The 21,321-nt window shown below is 30.1% G+C and overlaps 2 protein-coding genes across 2 annotated transcripts in view; one reads left to right on the top strand and one right to left on the bottom strand.

Annotated features, from left to right (window-relative positions):
* Window positions 1–1,183: 1,183 nt before the first annotated feature.
* LOC106682099 (NADH-quinone oxidoreductase subunit B 2) lies at window positions 1,184–5,960 on the top strand. The gene is made up of 6 exons (XM_014422774.2): window positions 1,184–1,315; window positions 2,215–2,301; window positions 3,287–3,390; window positions 4,523–4,714; window positions 4,849–4,972; window positions 5,515–5,960. Exons 1-6 carry the CDS (start codon window positions 1,294–1,296, stop codon window positions 5,610–5,612), a joined length of 627 nt encoding a protein of 208 aa, XP_014278260.1. The 5' UTR covers window positions 1,184–1,293; the 3' UTR covers window positions 5,613–5,960.
* Window positions 5,961–8,325: 2,365 nt separating this feature from the next.
* Window positions 8,326–21,321, bottom strand: part of LOC106682095 (SANT and BTB domain regulator of class switch recombination) — a 26,167-nt gene continuing 13,171 nt past the window's right edge. Inside the window, exons 4-11 of the mRNA XM_067047723.1 lie at window positions 20,329–20,595; window positions 17,191–17,411; window positions 16,210–16,268; window positions 13,579–13,720; window positions 11,690–11,815; window positions 8,988–9,141; window positions 8,737–8,918; window positions 8,326–8,632 (exon numbers count right to left, since the gene is read on the bottom strand). Coding sequence (XP_066903824.1) covers window positions 8,505–8,632; window positions 8,737–8,918; window positions 8,988–9,141; window positions 11,690–11,815; window positions 13,579–13,720; window positions 16,210–16,268; window positions 17,191–17,411; window positions 20,329–20,595 — 1,279 coding nt within the window. The 3' untranslated portion in view covers window positions 8,326–8,504. The remainder of the gene's footprint in view (window positions 8,633–8,736; window positions 8,919–8,987; window positions 9,142–11,689; window positions 11,816–13,578; window positions 13,721–16,209; window positions 16,269–17,190; window positions 17,412–20,328; window positions 20,596–21,321) is intronic.

Genomic DNA, 21,321 nt, shown 5'->3' with positions numbered 1-21,321 from the left:
AAAAAACTGTTACAGCTATCTGATGCTACATTTGATAAAGTGGTGGAAGCTACTATAGGTTATGAAGCAACAAAAATTAATTGTCAAGCAAATCATCGAATTTAGAAAATAGTACGGTCAATCAAATTAGACGCCACCGTTCATTAGATAGACGCTCAAATGTTGGTCAGGCAACATTCAAAATTAGATCTCCATCACAACCACGTCAAAATTTTGGACTTCATTTTAAAGCTCTAGGGATTTAAAACAATTGTCTTCGTTATGGCAGAACTAATCACAGAGCAAATAAATGTCAAGTTCCTCTTGATTAAACCACAATGGTGGGGGAAATCAAGTCCTGGCTTGTATGCCACGGTTGATAACTAAAGGCGACTTTGCAGTTGCAGCGCCTTCTCGGATTTTCTGAAGTACGCACTCACTTAATAATGCTTAACACTTAAGCACACAACGTCAACTTTACGGGACATTAATTAGGTTTGCTTTAAACGTATGGCTTAGATTTTTAGAAGTCTAGAAAAAACAAGAACATTAACATTCATAAAAAAAAATTCATCTACAGGAAAATATTTGAAAACGTAAACTGAATAGTGCTGTAAATGAGATCAAAAGTTTACTATGTGATGTATATAAGATTCCTCTGTAGAGGTAATGCCCCAGGTTCCCTTTGAGTTCCATCGGGACTTTGCCAGGACGCCTCTACTAGGACATAAGGTATTTCATCGAGTTTTTATTTCAATATCCTATCTCCTTCTTTTCTTTACACCCATAAGTTTTGAAGACTGGTTCCCCTGATACTTTTCACCCTCTAGGTCAGGAGATTGATGCCTTCCGCTAGCGTTACCTCTTTCTTGACTGAAATCCTGTCAGCAGTTTCGGCGCTTTATTTCATGATCTTCATTTTTTGTATTTTTCTCACTACTAGCCAACCTCGATCTTGTTTTACCATCTCAACCCTGCAATTGTGTACGTTGATATTGACACAATAACATTATTATTTCATATACTTTGAATTAACTTTATAAGTCTCACGATGCATCCAGTAAAAACGTATTCCAAGGAAAACCTATCGAATGTATCCCAGACATATATTTTGAGTAAAACGGTTACTATTCTCTGCAATGTACACTTATTGGTAAGATGTATAGTAGTATTGCTACCTGAAATGGGCTGTTAGCCAGGTTTTTTGTCTCTTTGGTTACCCGTTCGAATTGTGTGAACCGTTCTGGGTAGGCCTTTATACTTGTATTTTTAACAACTATTAAGCTGCAAAATTAGATTTTCCTCTTTATTAACATGAGAGGTTTATCGAAAATTAGTAAGTAATTCTTTTTCTTTGGTGCTTGTACCTTTTTGTGAGGCGTATATTTTTCCTATCTTTCTTACTTTAAGTAACTACTGTTCAGTTTTTTAAATTTTATGTTTCATTGCAAACAGTTGTTACGGATTTTTAGCATGAAGATAAGTATCTAAAGTCTTTTAAAACACCAATCAGAATTTTTTTTGTTTCCTTTCTATGATTTCTATACTTCAGGATTCCTGACAAAAACAAGAGTTTGTTGTACTTTACCAAATGAATTCTTGCTTCCATTAGTATTTTTTACCCCTAAATATCAGTCTTCACTCGTTAACAGCAGAATTACAAAAAATGAGAGTTTGAATTCAAATGTGTCTGGAAATGTCACCATTGTCTATAACGACTGCCATTTGGGTTAATTGACATTCGACTGTAGTTCATAACAATTCTGATGATACTGTTGACACTTGTTTTATTACTGATTGTTTTTTGCGAATATTCCTATTGTTATCAGCAGTTACCCAGATTATGGTACTCTAATCTAATAAGACTGGATGGTGCTTATTTATTTAATAAAATTTGTGTTAAATTAATTTGAAAAAAACTTTAACAATGTAATTAATATTATATGTAGAAGTACAAGTTAGGCCATATATGATTTTGTCTAACATTCATAATAGTTCCTTTAGACAAAAATGGATACTGAAATATACACACTAAGTTGTACTTTAAATTTTATAGTGTAAACTATTTACTTAGGTGAGATTTACTCTCTCTTAATATTGTCAGGAGCCATCTCATTAGTATGAACAGGATTTTCTATACCAATCAGTTTCAATCTCATATCTTCACTAATTAAATACTTATGTCACCATAAGATGAATTTGATCAAATAATAAAATTTGTATTCTATATTTCAGTGGCCTGCAACCAGCAGCTGTTTAAATTAACTCCAACATTATCAATCTGTAACAAACATCTATCCTCTGCAGTTCAGCCTTCGACAGGTATGTGTAATTTCTACTTTTATGTAAAGTTGATCTATCTTCATATTGAGGTCCAATCAAGTAAATCAGCATTGTTTTAAAGATTATTTCAGAACAAATGAATTTAAACAGATTTATTCCTTATAGTAGATCCTATTTTTATGTATTTGACAGATCTAAAAACCTTGATATCTTGGTTATAAACGTTAGCACCTTTGTATAGAATCAACCTTACAATAATATTTCCTTTTATAAAAATAGCAGTAAATATATGTTCACTGACTATGAACATCCTTCGTTCTAGGGATTATAGAGTCATTTATTAATGATTTATTGAAATAGGTACTTAAAAATGAAAAAAACAAATTAAAACTTTCTTGAATTTGAAGATGGGAAGCCTTCATATAGATTTAAACTAATATATGTTACTGAAATGTGTTTATGATGGAAAACAACTTACGGTGACCACTGACTATCACCCACATATCGCAGGCAATGAAGTACAAAAAACCATCTCGTAAAAAATTGAAAAATTGGTCTATTGAAGAATCAAAAGAGTTCATCAAAATTCCTATGGTGGAAGAATGTTTTTAGAGGAAGAAGGGGATGAATGTGGGTTTGTTTAAATGAAAGATTAGTTTTGGTATTGGTGACACACATGTTCTTTAGTATCTTTCATGCTGAATGTAACTAAAACAAAAGCGAGACAAAAAACCACCTAAAAATATTTTAGACAAAAATTGATATTTCTATTTTATTTTACTGCAGTAACACCAATATGTTAAGTGGTTGAAATGGACTGATTGGCAGTTGTCATCTTTATATATCTTTATGTAGTTGGCTCTATCTTTGAACTGCTTGTCCTGTAAAGTCTTCATGAATTCAATTTAAAAAAAAAAAAAGATTTTTTTTTAACATTACTCGCGTCATTTTCAATGTGAAAAGTTTGTAAGTTGTTGATTTTGCAAATTAAACATCATATACATTTTGTTTTTCACTGTTTCAGAACAGAAACCAGAAAAGAGGCCTTACTCTCCATTTCCCAAAGCAAATAACTTAGCAGAGTTTGCTATTACTAGACTAGATGATTTAATTAACTGGGGGAGAAAGGTATGATTAAATTTTTTAATATATATTTCTACTGTAAAAACATGTTTTTTGTATTTTCACTGTTTTATTTCTGAAATACTAACATATGAATTTTTTTTATTATTATTTATGTTGAAGTTATTGCATTTTTTTAGATAAATAAAAAAACAGAGGCCCCTGTAAGGCAAAAAATTTGAGCAAAACAGTTTCATGTTTTGAGTACTATGAAAATTTAAACGATTTTTTGACATGTGAAAAATTATTATCAACTTTATTTCTATATAAAAAAATATTTTATCCCACTTTTCTAGGTCAGTCGGTTTAAATTATTTCAATAATGTGCTCTTATTATGGCATAGTCGTGTTATTATATACCAATCGATTTGTTTTGTAATGTAAAATAACAATCATTCTCAATTATATTAAACATGTTTAAAATCACAAAAATCAAAAGCCACTTCCTGTAAAGTAATTTTTAATGCTAATCGTTATTTGTAGTGTTTCCATTTTACTTTTGTCTAACAAAAGTCCTAAAAATTTGTCTTGTTTATTCTTATTACTAATTTTGGAATTTCTTTTTCCAAAATCAAATTATATTTTTGCACTTTTCAGGACAATATTTTGTTTGTTTGTAGTTCTTCAAAATGTTTGCTCAAATATATATTGAGAAATTATCTGCATATGCAGTAATTTTTAAATTTTCTGTGTAGTCTCTCGAAAATAGTGTTCAACAATGTTCCCTAACATAGGTGACAACGGTGAGCTTTAACGTGTACCCATTGATATTTTTTAAGCTATGTAATTATTCGATTTTATACAAATTTCTAAATTTTATTTTAGAAAAGTTTATGTTATTTAATGAGTAACTACTTAAATAAAAAGTATCAATCCTGTCTCAAAACAAAAAATTAGTTTTATGAAGAATTGTGTGTGATTGACCACTATGTCCCTTAATAGCTCAACTGTCAAAAAAATGAAAACTGATTTGATAGGTTTTGATCATTTACAGTAACCTTCTGATTGTTGTATATATTTCACACTTTTAGTAACTTTACTGAATCTCGTGGTGGTTTTAAATTTTGCAAATAGTTAATTGTGATTGATATAGAGACTGTTTATTCGTTGAAAAAATAATTTATTCCAATTTTTAAAGGGTTCTGTATGGCCTCTAACATTTGGTCTAGCTTGTTGTGCTGTTGAAATGATGCACATAGCAGCTCCAAGATATGATATGGATCGATATGGTGTGGTATTTAGGGCCTCACCTAGACAAGCTGATGTTATTATTGTTGCAGGAACTCTTACTAATAAGATGGCTCCAGCTCTAAGAAAAATTTATGATCAGGTAATTATTATGAATGCTCATATTATATAAACCTCTGACATCAGTGTATTATTATTATCAATTTTTTTCATGATTTGCTCATCTTTTTTCATATCACAGTTGCCATTTTATTAACTTTATTCATTTATTATTAGATGCCTGAACCTAGATGGGTTATATCAATGGGAAGCTGTGCAAATGGTGGTGGATACTACCATTATTCTTACTCAGTTGTACGTGGTTGTGACAGAATAATTCCTGTGGATATTTATGTTCCAGGTAATACATCTATATGTGAATTCAAAAGTGAAATAATTGTATTGGGCAAGATTTAATACCAATATGAAATGAAAAGTTTTCAAAGTCACCTTGTGAAAATATTGATATTTGTACATAAAAAAGAAAATTATAACATGATAAATTAATTAGTATTGATACTTTATATCTCAATTTTTTGTTTTTTTATTGGTGGATAGAAATTGTGAACTTTTATTTTATTTTCATCTAAATTACAATTTTAAGTAATCCTATTATTTTTTGACATCATGCTTCTAAAATTAAAAATTTCCTCAGGCCTTTGTCGTTTATTTTAATACTTACTTTCATTTCTGAGATTTCTTTATCAATTTGTTCTCATTCCTGAAGTTTGTTTCATTTTTGCTGTTTTATTGTTTATGGTAGTTAATTCTGTTTATAAATAGGTTCACTTTTTCCTATTTATGAACAGAATTTTGAGTGTATGATAAAAGGTTATTTTCTTTTATAGACAAAAGTTTTTTTTCTACTATAAAGCCTGCTTTTAAGAATTTTGTATTTTGTAGGATGTCCACCTACAGCTGAAGCCCTCCTCTATGGCGTTCTACAACTTCAAAAGAAAATTAAAAAGATGAATTCTTTTCAGATGTGGTATAGAAAGTAAAGAGAAAGCTCACAAATTAGTTGAAAATGTTACTATATTTATTACGATGAATTTTTATTCTCAGTTGACGAGAATAATGATTGTTAATAGATGTATATAAAATTATTGTTATATTTAATCAATCTACTGATTTTATTTTTATTTTTCTGAACGAGATTTTTTTGTATGGGAGTATGATAAGTAAACAGTCGAAAAAATTACTTTAACTATTTTTAGTTCTCCTATGATATTATAATAAATCATTACGATAGTAAACTTTATGAAAAGGCACAGTTCATAATGTTGGCTTATGTTGTATTCATCTTTCTATTGAAATAAGATGGATTAAATAAAACAATTTTAAAACTCTTTTTCTTATTATATTTTTTTAAATATACAGTGAAGTCTCACTTATACGAAACATTCAGTTATGCGAAGAATTTCTCAATCCCCTGCAAAAACCCCTGAATTATGTGTATGTAATTATCCATTTATACGAAACTTAGTTGTACGAAACATTCAGTTATACAAAGGAAAGTTTGGACCCGCTTTATGTACATATTAGTAAATTTTATTCAGTTCAGTTTTTTTTCTTCTGTGGCAAGACAAAGAACGAAAAATACCGTGAAAAACGAAACAGTAAACAACTTTTTTTCGCGAATAACATCCGGTCCCATTGACTCTTTATGTTATATTCTACTCCCTAATGTATAATAATAAGCTCGGATGATTCCGATTCAGATGACGAAGATCCTTTGCCTCTTCCATTTTTGCAGAAGCTCTTGAAGGATTTGAAGTTGTAAAACGTTTTATATATGCAAAAGAAATTAGCGAGAAGAAATCTAACACCTTAACAGAATGCGAAAGAATGATTTATTCAGCCAAAAGCAACATGAAACAAACATAACACAATTTTTTTGTTAATAATTAAAAAATCCGGATTAAAGATAAATTAAATTTTTATACAATAAATAATAAATAATAAATTTTTTTTCACTTTACTTTGTTTTTCTTTCAACTGCATACAACATACATATATGTACCTACTAATTACGAGAAAAAAATTCTACATACATAATATGTATTGCGTATTCACTTATACGAAGAATTTTTGGTACCCCCTCATATTCGTATAACTGAGACTTAAAAGTTTTTGCCTATACTCAGTTTGAGGAAACTTGAAGTATTAGTGAATATTTTTTTTAATAAATAGAATTAATGAAAATATTCCCTTACCATAAAAATGTTTCCCAACTACTTGTCCACGAACAACTTCGAGGCTGCGGTTGGTGGATGAAAGGTCCACGAGATGTCAATATAATAAATTTAATGAGTAATCTTTGTGAAACCATTGTTTGCTATAAGAATCATAGTACATAGACATAGTCACATTTCCATTTGAGATGTGTAAGGTAGTAGATAGTAAGGTAGAGATGTGTAAGGCCATAACAGTTATGTTGCTTTTGTCATAAAATGCTTATAAGCCATGTTTTACCATCTTTGAAACTTGAAATCTTAGCTGTTTTTCAATTGGTTTTTGAATAAATAGTGTTTGGTTGGGGTAAATAAAATTCTAAAACTTTTCTTATTTTTTTAAACTCAATCATTTTCAGAAAATTGAGGTTCAAATTCAAGATTCGATCAAATTTCAGGTTTTTCAGCTGCTCTATTAAACTAGTCCTTAAAATTTATGATATTTTGTGCAAATTTTGTAACACAACACCTTTCTACCAAATTTGAAATTTTGAAATAATTGAGGGATGGATAGTTTACCAAGAATGTGATTCTGTGCTGTTAACACCATCTTCCTATCTCAGTGCATTGTTGAATCATGATTTTTTAAGAAAACCTCAATTTTTCCTATAAAAATCCATATTTCTTTACTGTAACTGAATATCTCAACTTTTTCCAGCATTTTCTTAATTAGGGATGAATTTCCTGTAAGATACAAACAACATGTAGAAAAATGAGGTGACCATATCAGCCTAACTAAAACATGTGAAAATGAATAATTTTCAGAAATACTGAGCAGAATCTTTAAACAATGAATTTTCAAAGTACGATTTGGTGAATAAAAAAAAATATCTATTTCATCAATTTTCCAATGGTTTTTGAAGTTAGTTTATTTTTGAAGAGATATTGATTTTGGTAGTTCAAAAACCATTTGCTATCTCGTACAATTTTCTCCAAATGTTTCTGAAGAGGGTTACTACTGCAGCTCACATGCCTGGAGAGGGCTCGTTACAATTTTTTTCTTTTTAGCATACCTAGAAATAGTCCTTTCATCTTTATATCAAGGGGTTTATTTGAATCCTGTTTCATCTGATAATATAGTTATTACTTTGAAAATTTTAATTTTTGGTTATATTGTTAGTGTTTTAAATTTTGGTGTTTCGATAATGTTTAGTTTTTTATGTCCAAAACAGACTATAGGTTATTAACATCAAATTCCTATATTTTGTGATTTAAAGAAACATAAATAAAAGGTAGGTTGGACCAAATATGATAAACTATTGAAGATACAATTTTCTTGGATCAATTGAATAATTATACAGTTATTGTGCTGAGAAAAAATTTCAAGATAGGATTTGTATTTTTCAAGACCTTTATGATAAAATAATCGGTGCAGCAATCTGCTTAAAAACATTTGTGTACCTATATTATTAAGTACCAGTATTGTTTGTGTTGTCAGAATATACCTTGAGGTTTCTATTTGACTGTAGGATAAGGAATGTTCTAGTTATATTTGTTAAGGAATGAACAATGCTAAGGTTTTTTACACATTTAATTGTTTACAAAATAATATCTAAAAATTATATATTAAATTTTTTAAAAATTGATTTCTAATTATCATAAATAATTCTTGAACACATTACAATTTGGCAACTTATTGATTACACTGTGAACTCCATTTCATTGGCTATATGTGTATTTTGAAGTTCTTGGTTTAGGAGATCTTGATGGTGTAAAACATGGGTTGCTCATTTCTTGTTGTACTGATTCTTCTCTCCATTCTTCTTCCAGAAATGCATAGACCCCACCTTGAAGAAAATGTTAAATTTTTATTTCAATGTAAAATGATAAATTAATTTTTTCTGTGTAATTTATTGTACAAATTTTGCCATAATTTTAATCAAAAATTTACCGTCTGAGGTATGGTATGGATCATAACCATTGTTTGCTAAAAATATATCAAATTCACTGTCATTTTTGGAACGGTTCAGCTTATTAATAATACATTTAATAATCTTCTCTTCTCTATCTCTTTGGTTGTCCTGATTGAATCTTATGGACCGATGCATAGTCCACAATTTAGTATTATTATCACTAAAAAAAAAGATAAATTAGTATCTTTCTTTGAAAAGCATAGTTCATTTCTGATTACTATTATTATACCTTTTGTTCTGGGGAGAATATTTTTTAGAAGACGATGAACCATCCGAATCCTCACCATCTCCAATACTAGCAATGTCATTGAATTCACTCTCTGAACTGCCATTATCTATATCTTCTAATGTTGATCTTGTACAGTTTGCATCATAGTCAATATCTATTTAAAATTATTCAAATTTATCATCAGTATAATATACTGACAAACACTAAAATTTAAAAAAAAAATCTGAAATTGCTGCCTTTCATATATTGACTGTTTTCATAAGACATACTGACTACCTAGACAATAAACATTAAAATTATGTAGAGGACATGATGGATCCTCCTTTCTCATTTTCACTTCCACCAATTGCTTTTGATCCATCTGAGGTTCTTTATACCCAAAGAGACAGCGCCTGGGCCTGTCTTGATCACTACTGATTAAGTTCAGCACATTGTACACCCAGCAAAGCTATAGCTTTCTTACCTAAAATCATCAACGCCATTTTGAGGATAAGAAATATTTTACATGACAGTGGAAATTTACCCACATACTGATGATTCCAGAACCTAATAAAGATTACAAAACCCATCCTTAAACCAATCCATCTACTTCTGTTTGCTTTTAATCACTTATTTCTAAATGAATGGAAAACAAATACTGTCCGAAAACCTTGTTTGATTTCATTCACTCCTCTCTCCCAAGCAACTACACAGAATCAAGGAACACTTCTTAGTACTTCTTTCATTTCTGTTCGGGAGGGATTAGGTTTCTTTAACACAATAATTGCAACTTACCCTAATAATCCAGCAATTCCAATTGAACATATCATTTATAAGGCTTCATTGCATTTGGTATAGTACAGCTTAACAGGAATATTTCAGACCAAGGAAAGTAAAATTTGATTACGAGAAAACTTAGCATATCAAATTTTCTCAATACCTGCTCTCCATTTTATATGAACAACAAAGTTGTTCAATAGACTAATGAAGTTTATTTACATTCGCTCATTGTTAATATTTCAGTAATTATGAAATAAAGATTAAAAAAAAACTTAAAACTTAAATTTAGATATGAAAAGTCTGTCCCATTCAAATTTTCATAGGTGAATACATTTTAGTGTTGTAAAGTTACAACTCTGAACTGAGGAAATCTTTTCACCAGTCTGATTATGAAAGAAAATAAGACACCATGGTGTGTATTATAGCTGTAGTTTTAATATTCCAGTTGTAAATTTCATTTAATAAACAAAAGTAAAAAAAAAATATTTTTCTTGCATAAATTACTATTGGAAATACTCTCTATTCATATTCAATATTTAGAATATTATCAAATAAGATAAACGTTTTGTTGGACCCTAACAAAACGTTTATCTTGTTTGAATGATGTGTGTGTACTAACATTTTTTTTTCTTATTATGTGTTCACATCGGCCATTTATTTTGATGTGACTGAAAATAACTAATAATTTATATTTCAAAAGAGTTACTCATTCATTTTTATTTTTGCAAAATAAAAATAAGAATTTCATCAAAATTTTTATATTTCAAACTTTTTGGTGTCATCTTTTAATTTTTATTTATTGAACCTAGAAATATATATCTTTATAGCTATTTACCTTGACTATTGAATTTAAAAAAAAAATTAAAATAGACATATAACTGACCCTAATATGTTGGAAATCCGAAGCGTTCAAATATATCGATATACGAGTGCGCAATCATAAAATCGATAGCAATTTCATTTTCCGCGCTTTCGAGAACTTATAGAGGACCCTAATATACTAGAAATCCGAAAACTTAAAGTAAATTGACAAAAGGGCGCCTGATTTTAAATTCGATAGCATTTTCAGTTTTTTCACTTCCGAAAACACAATAAAGGACCCTTATGTATTAGAAATCCGAAAAGCTAAAATAAAAGACACTTATTTGTGCGATTTTAAAAAAATAGCATTTTCATCTTCTGTATCTCCGAACACATATAATGAGACCCTGATTCATTAGGAAATGCACCAAATAGGAGACAAATTATAGTGGAAAGATATAGACTAAGATGCATTCCAAGAGAAATTTTTATTTAAGAGCTGTTCAATTTTTTTCATGGAGTAATCCTTTTAAATAAAAATTATTTTAAAACAGTTACCTATTTATTCTTAAAAATAAACATTCTACCATGACAGCTTTACATCAATTCTAAAAATTAAAATTATGTAGAACTGTTATCGTGAAATTTATTGGAAATATTAATAACCGGATTTACCATCAACATATTTTTAAATAATTAGCTGAATTATGTTATACCATACAATCATAGACTAGTTTGTGCTAAGTCAACTAGAAAAGAAAAAATCTAGTTCTGGCTCAGCTGACAACTATTAAAAAGTTTAAATATTTCTATTAAATTTCCGTTATTGGTGGTAATTTATATCCATAATTGGAAATTTAATATTATTTCTATAAATTGCTTATGAGATCATTCATCAATATTACCTATTGCCCACTACTGTGTGGCAGATTGTAATATCTATCAATAAATAAATCTATCAAATAAAAAAAAAAAAAATAATATACAATACTATATACAAAAAGTAATATGTTGATTACTTCAATTCTTTAACTGTTATTGAGGACCTAACAGTCTTAATGAAGACCTACAATGTAGGTCAAAATATCGGCAGAAAATAAATAAGTAGTTATTACAAAAAAAAAATAAAATAAATTACTTACCACCATCGGACTCCCGTTCGTCCATTGCACTTAAAATATCATTAAAAGAGTATACTTTATCAATATAATTCCCTCGAGACAGTGGCCTCCATGTAGAACTACACCCAACCATGGTCCCATACATTTCTGAAAATAAAATAAAATGTAATAATCATACCAAAAATATATGCTTACATACAATAAATATAACAACAAATAGTACATAATTTTACTATTTGAGTTTGATTTGATCGCACCCCGACTATATTCCATTTATTGATACACACCGTAAATCAGCAATCTTCCATCATACATATAACGACAAAACTGTTTTTTGAAAAAAAAAGTTGTCATTAATTACTTGAAGTAACTAAGTGCCAAGGTTTTGTAGGTATGAATTCATATTGGAATCTTGTGTATTCGAACAATTTAATTGTTGGATTACAGAATATTGCTAAAAGTTAGCTAGATTCTTCTGGACCAATTTGCTGTATTGTTAAACGCCATGTTATAAAAAATCGATAGGATGTATAATCCTTCACTACAATACCTTGGATCGAAGTCTGACTTAGAAATAGCTCATTAAGGGTTGGGGGATAAATGTTTTTCTTGCATTCTTTCTCAAGAAGAATAAGTTAGTTAAGGCAGAAGAACCTGAGGTTTAAGTTTAGATGAAAGGTGTACCGTGTGTGTAGTGTGAGAGGTAAGGGGTAGGTATTCATGATCTTTAGTTTATTAACATGTTAAATGGAAAAATATTTCCTTCTTTTACCATGCTAAAAAGATATAACATATAGCATGGTTGAGAGTCTATTACTAGGTCTGTTAAATGGAAAAATATTTCCTTCTTTTGAATGACGTCACGCAACAGACCAGCTGAGCTCGTCACCTTTTTTTTGTGTTAACTTACTTGCTCGTGGTTTGTGTTTTGATTTTGTTAGTATTGTTTTGGATATCTTTAAAACTAATAAAGCAATGGATGACAACAATAATAATAAAGTAATGACAGTTGTCTTTTAGCTCATCTTGATTCTCTTCCTCACAAGTCAGATCAACAAGGCACTCAGATGCCAAACCTTCACACAACTTCTTTTCACTTACTTTGGGCATGTTGTAACAAATTACATTAATCAATTCTTAGAAGTAAACAATAACATAAAGTTTTGGCAGGAAAGGTTATAAAACAAGTTGATCAAAAAATCCGCTAGGAGTTCTTAAGCATTTAACATAACTTTTTATAGGGCTGCTCACAATTCCTGTACTTAAAACATTTAACATGGTAAGAAATTTTACATTTAACACATCATGAATACCCCTGTTAAAAGATTATGATCAACCATCTGCCTTACCAAAAATGTTATGAAAAATAGTTTTGTCACTAAAGCAATTATTTCCAACAACACTTTTACTTCTCCACATGTAAAATCAGCATACCTTTGCGGCCAATAATTGCCTTCGCAATTTCAACGAATTTTTGGTTAGCTAATTTCATAGCGGCAATACAAATCTAAAATATAAAACAAAGGGAATATAAAAAAAAATCATACCAGTTCAAAGAGTATGTTTAGAAGCAAAAGATCCCAATTAATAATCAACTTGCATCATTGGATAATTTTTTAAAAATTATATTGAAGGTCGGCTATTAACTTAATAACTTAAATCTATTCATATTATTAATGTTGAAATTTCATTTATTTATTAATATTTCTTTATGATTTGAATTCTAGAGTATTAGGAAACAATTATCATGGAAAATAGAAGGCTAATTATAAATTATAGCACCGTGGAGATCCCACACACGGATAGGTACTGGCCTATCCGTGTCTTTTGAAGATTTCCACCATCCCTCGTAAAAAACAAAACAAAAAAAAACACCATTATTAAGATTTACGCTATGGAGTTATGCTTACCTTTTACTTGTTCGAGCTTTCTTTCCTGTGCACAGAGTACCTCAGTACCGTCACATATAACTCTTCTTTTACTTTCTAATATAGAAATTAATTTTCTAGTATCTTCATTTTCCAACGGTACATGTGATTTTACCATACAGCCCTGAAATTAATTGTTTTTTTTTATTGACAGTGGAATTAGAAATAGCAAAAAGAATGAAAACCAAAATTAGTAGGCGATTGCAAAGTGAAGAATGATAAATACATAAACATTCTAAGGAATAATTGATTGCTATATAGGAGTACATAGTTTCTAAATTACTATTCGTGGGCCGGCACTGTTCCGTGAGCAATACCGGATTGCTGTGCCACCCACGATAGAATTATTTTGGTTATATGGTTACAAAGTTATAAACTTTTGAATTTAATAACTCTATAAAAAAATAGTAGTTAATCTTTTTACGAAATTGGTAATGACAATAGTTGACATGAACTATCAAACTGAACATTTTAAATGTAATTGACAAATTTCAGTTTTTAACAAAGACTCGTATCCAATGATATTTTAATTGAGCTAAAGCTCAGCAACATTTACAAATACTGCTGTTAGAATATTTGAAGATATTTGAAGCCTCTAGTGTCTCAAATAGTAGTAAAAAACCAACCAGTCGACGTTCAGAGAGTTTTCAATTTCGCAACCGGTTAGATAGACAGCATTGAGCTACCCCATAATTGAGCGCTCATACCTCAGGCATAAGAAAAAATTAATAACTGAAAAATAACAAAACTGCTATCTTTGTGGATTCTCAGAAAATAATGATCATTCTAGAGTCCCCAAACAATAAAAACTCGATGGAGTACTAACAGATATGACCTTTCAGCGGACACCGGGGTATTGTGGACTGTTTGGTAACGAAAGAGCAAACCAACTTGCCGAGAAAGGTGCCCGAAAGAAACAACAAAATTTCCCTCTTCCCTATGGTTCATCTCAAAAAATTATCTGAGGAAACTTTACCGTCGGTAGCAGAAGATGCGGTAAATCAATGGCAGACGTGTAGTTGGGTGCATTTCTAGGCACAGAATAAAAAAAAAACTATATACACTTGCATTAGAAACGATTTTAATGAATCTGTAGCGAAAGGAACAAGAAGTTCAGCTACAATCCACTAGAGCGCAGCACCTCGAGGCTTACCGAAGCTCTCAAATTTATACATTACTTTCTTTTATAAAAACGTATTGTTATTTTTACATATTATATATTTTCGTTCATACTACTTAGCAATGCCGATAAAATAATAAATAACGCACGAAACTACCTCAAGCAGATAAGATAAGACCGCTTCTCGGTCACAGCCGTATGCACTAGACCTATAAATAAAAGTCTTAAAGAACCCCTAATTGATTAGAAAAGATCACGATTAAGAATAATTGTAAATAAATGTATTATATATATTATATATTATATTTTGTACTATATATTTTGTATTTGTATATATTTGAGAAAAAAAGATCACAGATCTACAGCCTATACTTGAGATAGTTTCGGTTTATAGCCGATCCTGATTTCTAAATGGTTGTTATTTTTTGTTCACCCAGGACATGATCTCTCTCCTCGACCTGCTATCCCTTCGTAAGCTCCGGCTACAAGCTACCCTCCTGGCTTACATACCTCCTTCGCCTCTGTCGGAATAGTACCCGGCAGGAAGAAGGCACCTTCCCGCATGACTCTGGCGACTAGCTACCCTCCAGGTCTGTATACCTCCCTCGTGTTTATTGGAATAGTACCCGGTAAGACGGGGATATATAGAGGTTGTTACTCTTTAATCTCATCCTATCTAGTCATCTTCCTTGTCAACTGCCTTACCTTTATAAACTGAATACGCATTGTTGAGGCCTTCTGGACTAGCAGAATAATTTAAAAAAAAATTAACCTATCTCGACAAATCTAACAATCCCAACTACAAATTGAGCAGACTTAATTTTGATGTTATAACACGAATGCCTTAATAGTCAAGGTCGTGTTTTATGCATCTGTATATAAATATATAAGATATCCTTTTTCTTGACTGTTAATGATATATATTTTTGAGGTTCTTGAAGATTAGTGAATAGTAAAACAACTTTAATGAGGTGACTTTGTTGTTAGCATATTCTACAGTGAACAAAACTGTTTTTTAGAAAAAAATAATTACCTTAACTAATTATTAAACAATAAACTGAACAGAATACAAATCAAGTTTAATAAATACAAACATTACTTACAATTGTTTAATAACTGTGTGAACTACAGCTGTAATATTACTAAGACTAACTTGCACAAAATTTGCAGCAGAACTGGATATGACTATGCGAACGAAAAGTCAACAGAAATCATCAGGAAAAAGAAAGATATAAATGCATAGCCAATATAGCACATCTCACATCAATAGTCTACCTGAGACTAACCAAATAGAGATAGTGCACAGAGAATTTGCTTCCTTTTTTGGAAAAGAAAGTTTAGGTCTGAGTACACCAGAAATCGGTGAAACGTTTATAGTTTTGTAATTATCTTTTTTTTTTTTAAGGGATAATTTATAAAGTAATATTGTATTGCATTATTATAATATGTTTTAAATTGGTAACACAATATGATTTTTTTTTTGTAACACTCACGTTTGGCAGACCCAAGACGTCGAATCGGTATGTTTTAGCTCCACAGCAGACGTAGTTGCCTGAAATAGAAAGTCCCTTAGAATCACTGCATTAAATTAGATACAAAATTATACATAACGTGTCAAATACATTAATTTAAAAGAAACATGATAACATTTATATAAACCAACTGTAAAAGTACTCTGGCATAACTACTCAATATAAACAACTTTGTTGAAGAAACCTAAACTCCTAGAGTTTAGAATTCCCTTAAATAATTTAACAATACTAATTATATTTAATTCTTAGAGGTAAATTAACAATTTTCTATCCTTGAACTTCGTTTCAGTGGAATAATAGAGAAATTCATCTAGCTTGGTATGAAAAATTACATGAATATATAATTAAAAGGCTAATAATTATGGTAGTTACTGGATATATATACAGTGATAAATCACATTAACTGGGTTATTATTGGCCGTCTGATAAAAAATATGTCCGATATGGATTCGTTTTGAAATTTCACTTGCTGTCAGAATCCATAAACAAACTTTCATCATTCCATTTTAAATTTCAGTCAGTTCTTGAGAAGAACTAGAAGAAGTTAGATAATTAGCAATACCTTCAATAGATAGATCACATGCCGCTGTTATAACCAGCTAAAACCAAATCAAATTTTCAAAAATCGAAGAGGATGAACTAAAATAATTGGGGTGAGCTTGCATAGTGGGACACTGTATATACGCATGCGCTGTCGAATCCTGGTAACGTTAAAGGAGAAGAGGTTTACATGCCTCTCGTTTCTTTTCCCCTGCGTTATTTTGAAAAAGAAAGGGATAGAGTGAAGATGTAAGCTACTAAGTAATTGTATAATAGTAATGTCGAATTTAATGTATTTTAAAATAGGATATATTGAATCCAGTAAACTTAAAGGATTATATGTAAATAACATGATATTTAATATTATTCATACATGAGGACTCCTACTGAAACTGAACACACCTACAGAAATGAGCAAGTTACTCGAGTCTGATCGTACGCCGAAGTGTGCTCCGTTGGGATGATATCGGCAATTCATTGATGAAACTATTGGATAGTTGACCTTGCATTTAACGCATTGTAAATAATGGCACGTTCCCCAAAGCTTCCAATAAACGTTCTGCCACGTGTTCAACTCTCTTTTCAACTGCTTCATGTATGAATTGAGATTCCAGCTAGTGTCTCTGGAAAAGGAATACTTAATTATTTCACTTATTTTCAATAACTGACAACTCTATAATCATTAAAGATTTGGTTAGAATGATAATACAATTAATAAGTTAATTTGAACTTAAAAATTTAGATTTGGAGTTAAAAACAAATTTGAAATTCAACAAATTAAGATTTAGTTATTCTAGAATATTTTATTAAACTGACTGACCCCAATAAAATTTGCCGTAGAATATGTCATACAATTAAAACTTTAATCCCTTAGGAAATCCTCACTTAAATTTTGTCTTCTGCACTTTTGACTACTTCCTTACATATACACAATTTATCCGTAGCCAACAACTTTATGAAATTATCCTGAAGATAAACCAAAAACTATAATTTAAAGAACAATAATATGCTAAGTGTAATAAAATATAATGCTCTGTTAAGAACTTAAAGTTTTTTTGTTTTTTTTATTATTTATTTATTGTAATTTACAACTGTACAAAATAATACAACAGGTAAATATGTAGTATGTTTCATATACACTTGAAAATCTTGGGAAGGAACCACCCATTGGTGGTACTTCAAACATTAATTTAAACTAGAAGGTCCCGTGGCCATCTTCTTTTCAGACGCCTCGGAGGATTATCAGGAATTGTTAAGGATGAAAGATTAAGAATTAATGGGTTAGGATGGTTAAGGAGTTTGGAATAAAAAGACGCATATCTGTTTTGGGTCAAATCTGCAACGAATGGGATGTTAAGGTCTTTATGAATGAGTTTATTAACTTAAAGTTAAAGATATAAAAGAATATTTGATGTTTTTGAGTGGAAATGGTCACTTTTTTTTCAAATTTAGTAATTATACGCATCGTCACTAAAGAAAAAGACAAGTTCATAAAAATAAGACAAAAAATTAATCTTTAGAGTATGTGCAAAGTTGCCTTGAAGTTACAAGCTGTCTATAGATTGAGAGGTGCCTTCTTTGTCATGCATATGTGTGTTATTTTCTTTTTCTGATAGTATAAGAGCCCAAAAAAGAAAAAAGAGAAAAAAGTCAGTTAGATCACCTAAATTTTTGGTTAAAACTATGTATAGTTATTTGTCAAAATTGGTGATTCTGCCAAGTATAGGGCAAGGGGAATAAAAAATTACGGCTATTTGACAACGTTAAAAAAAAAAATTATTTTTCATTCGGAACTCCATATCGTTAAAACTACCTTTTTTTAGTCAAAACCCCTTTATTTGAATTAATACAAATATAAACATATATACATTATTTACAATTTAGAATTTTTTAAATTATGTCCTTTTACTGGAGCAGTGCTCCATTCTAAGGAATGGCAGAATACAAAAAGAAATTGGAAATAAAATGAATTTTTAAAATATGTAAGGTGCTGGGGCACACTTCAATTTTTGTCTTTTTCACTTAAACTTAAAACTACCTACAACACTAGAAATAATTATAAAACATCATTTGAAGTAGAGACAATTTACTAAAATATGAGCCATAATAGAGCTGTTTCGTTAGATAATTCCCAAGAGAAAGTTTTTTTAAAGCAAAATTTCATAAAAAATGTTTTGTAAAGTCAGTAGTTAGTAAATTTATAGTGGAAAATCTATATCTCAGAAAGCATGAGACGTATAGATGTCTCCTAGCACTCAAATTGAAGTTTCATGTAGTATAAAGTAGTTTATGACGCTTATCTTCCCAGAAGTAGTAGTTTACATAATATTTGCTAAAATAAATTGATTTCTAGTTGTTCGGACAAAATATCATATACAAAATTCATATTTACATGCAAATATCATAAAAACTACTACCTCTACGAAGATAAACTTTATAAACTACTTTATAGTACATTTTTTTTCGGATAAGACTCCCATTGGAGTCCTGTACTGCCTAACCCATAGTTGGGGGTAAAACTATTTCATTTTGTGGGACCGCCACTCAATGAAAAAAATCGACGTCCCAGGCTGGATTCGAACCGGCACCGCCAATAGACTTCAAATTGATAAGACTGTGTCTTAACCCTTTAGTACATTAAACTATCCTTAATTTGATTGCTGGCAGACATCGGTAAGTCTCATGGTTCCTGAGATATAGTTTTTCATTAATCAAAAAGTTCATTAGTCTAAACAACTAGAAATCAACATTTTATGAAGAAGATAGTCAGAGGTGCGGTTAGAAGAAAACAAAAATAATTAATAAAAAAATAAAAATCGAAACTGACCTCTTTGAGAGTGTGGAATTGACCTCAACTGAAACAGCCCTCATGAACCTCTACAAAGTGGAACGAAACGTCAGCAAATAAATAGTTGTCAACTATTTTGATTTTCGTGTACCCGTCTTTTTCATAACTTTTACTAATGCGGTCAATTATTTATATTTCTATATATATAATTTTGTCATATTATTATAGCAAATATCATGACTTCTGTACATCTCATGGTTCCTGAGATAAATATTCCCCACAATAAATTTACTTACTCACTTATTGTCACTATATATTTCATGAAATGCTGCTTTTTGGAAAACTATATCTCAGGAACAGTTGAATGCAAACAGGGCTCATATTATAGAAAATTAACTCTACTTTAAAGGATGTTCTATTAGGCTTTCTAGTGCTATTGATAGTTTCGAAGAGCTGCGAATGAAAAATTATTTGTCTTTAATGTTTAACTAAAACAGCCGCCATTTTGTATTCTCCCTAACTAAATTGGACAGACTCATCAGTTTTGACTATTAATTATACTAGTTTTGGTTAATTGGATGAAATAACTGACTTTTTTCCACCGAGCTCTTGTACTATGAGCTATTGATTCCTAAACTATAGAAATATTTGGTTGGTTATTTACTGGTATTTATAAAGTGTAAGGCCTATAATCATTATAATATTTGTTTGTTTTTACGGTTTATTGTTGATAGAATATCTAAAAATCATACTCCTTGTGCCGCCCTCTGATGTTGCCGAAGGAATCAACTGCTAATAGATCAGGTATACATGGCACCGATTGCCCAAGCTCCTCGTGTAAGATTTGTTTACAGTAAAAACATCTGAACAAACTAGCGAGGCTGTAGTAATGACCTTTTTCTTTCTCTATTTTTCTCTTTCCAAGGGATATGATGAATTTAGTAAAAAGCTTCGACTGAATTTTATCTGTTGGGTCATCTAAGTTGTCCAATTCAACATTCGTCAAAGTATCCGCTATTCTGAAAAAAAAATTGCAAAGTTAATCTCTTGTTTCAGAATTGAGGTAATTAAGTATGCCTTTCTTTAATAAAAGCAAGTTTAATTTTGCATGATCCTCCGCATTGCATTTTTGAGTTTTAATTATAAAAACATTGTATAAATTTACAAATTTGTCCGTGATATATGGAAAATGAAAAATAAAATTATTAAATTAATATTCAATTAAATAATTTGCGATATGGACTCAATTATTCCTATTTCGAACTTCCGTTTGGTCCAGTAATTGCCAATTAATTGGGGAATAGAGACAAACCAAAAGCCCTCTGTTCTAGGATATTACAAGTTGATGACAATCGCTACAATATAAGGTTTTTAAGTTTATTATAGTTATAATATATAATAAGCTAATCATTATAACTATTATATTCATAAAAAAATGATCATCCCATTCTAGGTATTGCAAGTTGTACTTCGATCTTTATTGAGAATTTGTAAAATCCAGGAAATAAATTTACGTTTGAAAAAGTTTATATAGGTAGTCGTTTTGTTCCTGATTAAGTTGAATTGAAAGAACACAATTTTAATATAATAATATTAAAGTTATACGTAGGAATGATAGACCGTAACTGAATATGATGGAGAAAGTCAGGGATTCGGCCAAAAAGGAACAAAACATAGAAATCAACTATTTGCTCTCTCTCTCTCTCTCTCTCTCTCTCTCTCTCTCTCTCTCTCTCTCTCTCTCT

Source organism: Halyomorpha halys, unplaced genomic scaffold (genome assembly GCF_000696795.3).
Source record: "Halyomorpha halys isolate HHAL.00 unplaced genomic scaffold, Hhal_1.1 Scaffold389.1, whole genome shotgun sequence".
In the NCBI taxonomy this organism is placed as follows: domain Eukaryota; kingdom Metazoa; phylum Arthropoda; class Insecta; order Hemiptera; family Pentatomidae; genus Halyomorpha; species Halyomorpha halys.
The sequence above is the reverse complement of the archived record's forward strand: the minus strand, read 5'-3'. Positions and strand labels throughout refer to the sequence as shown.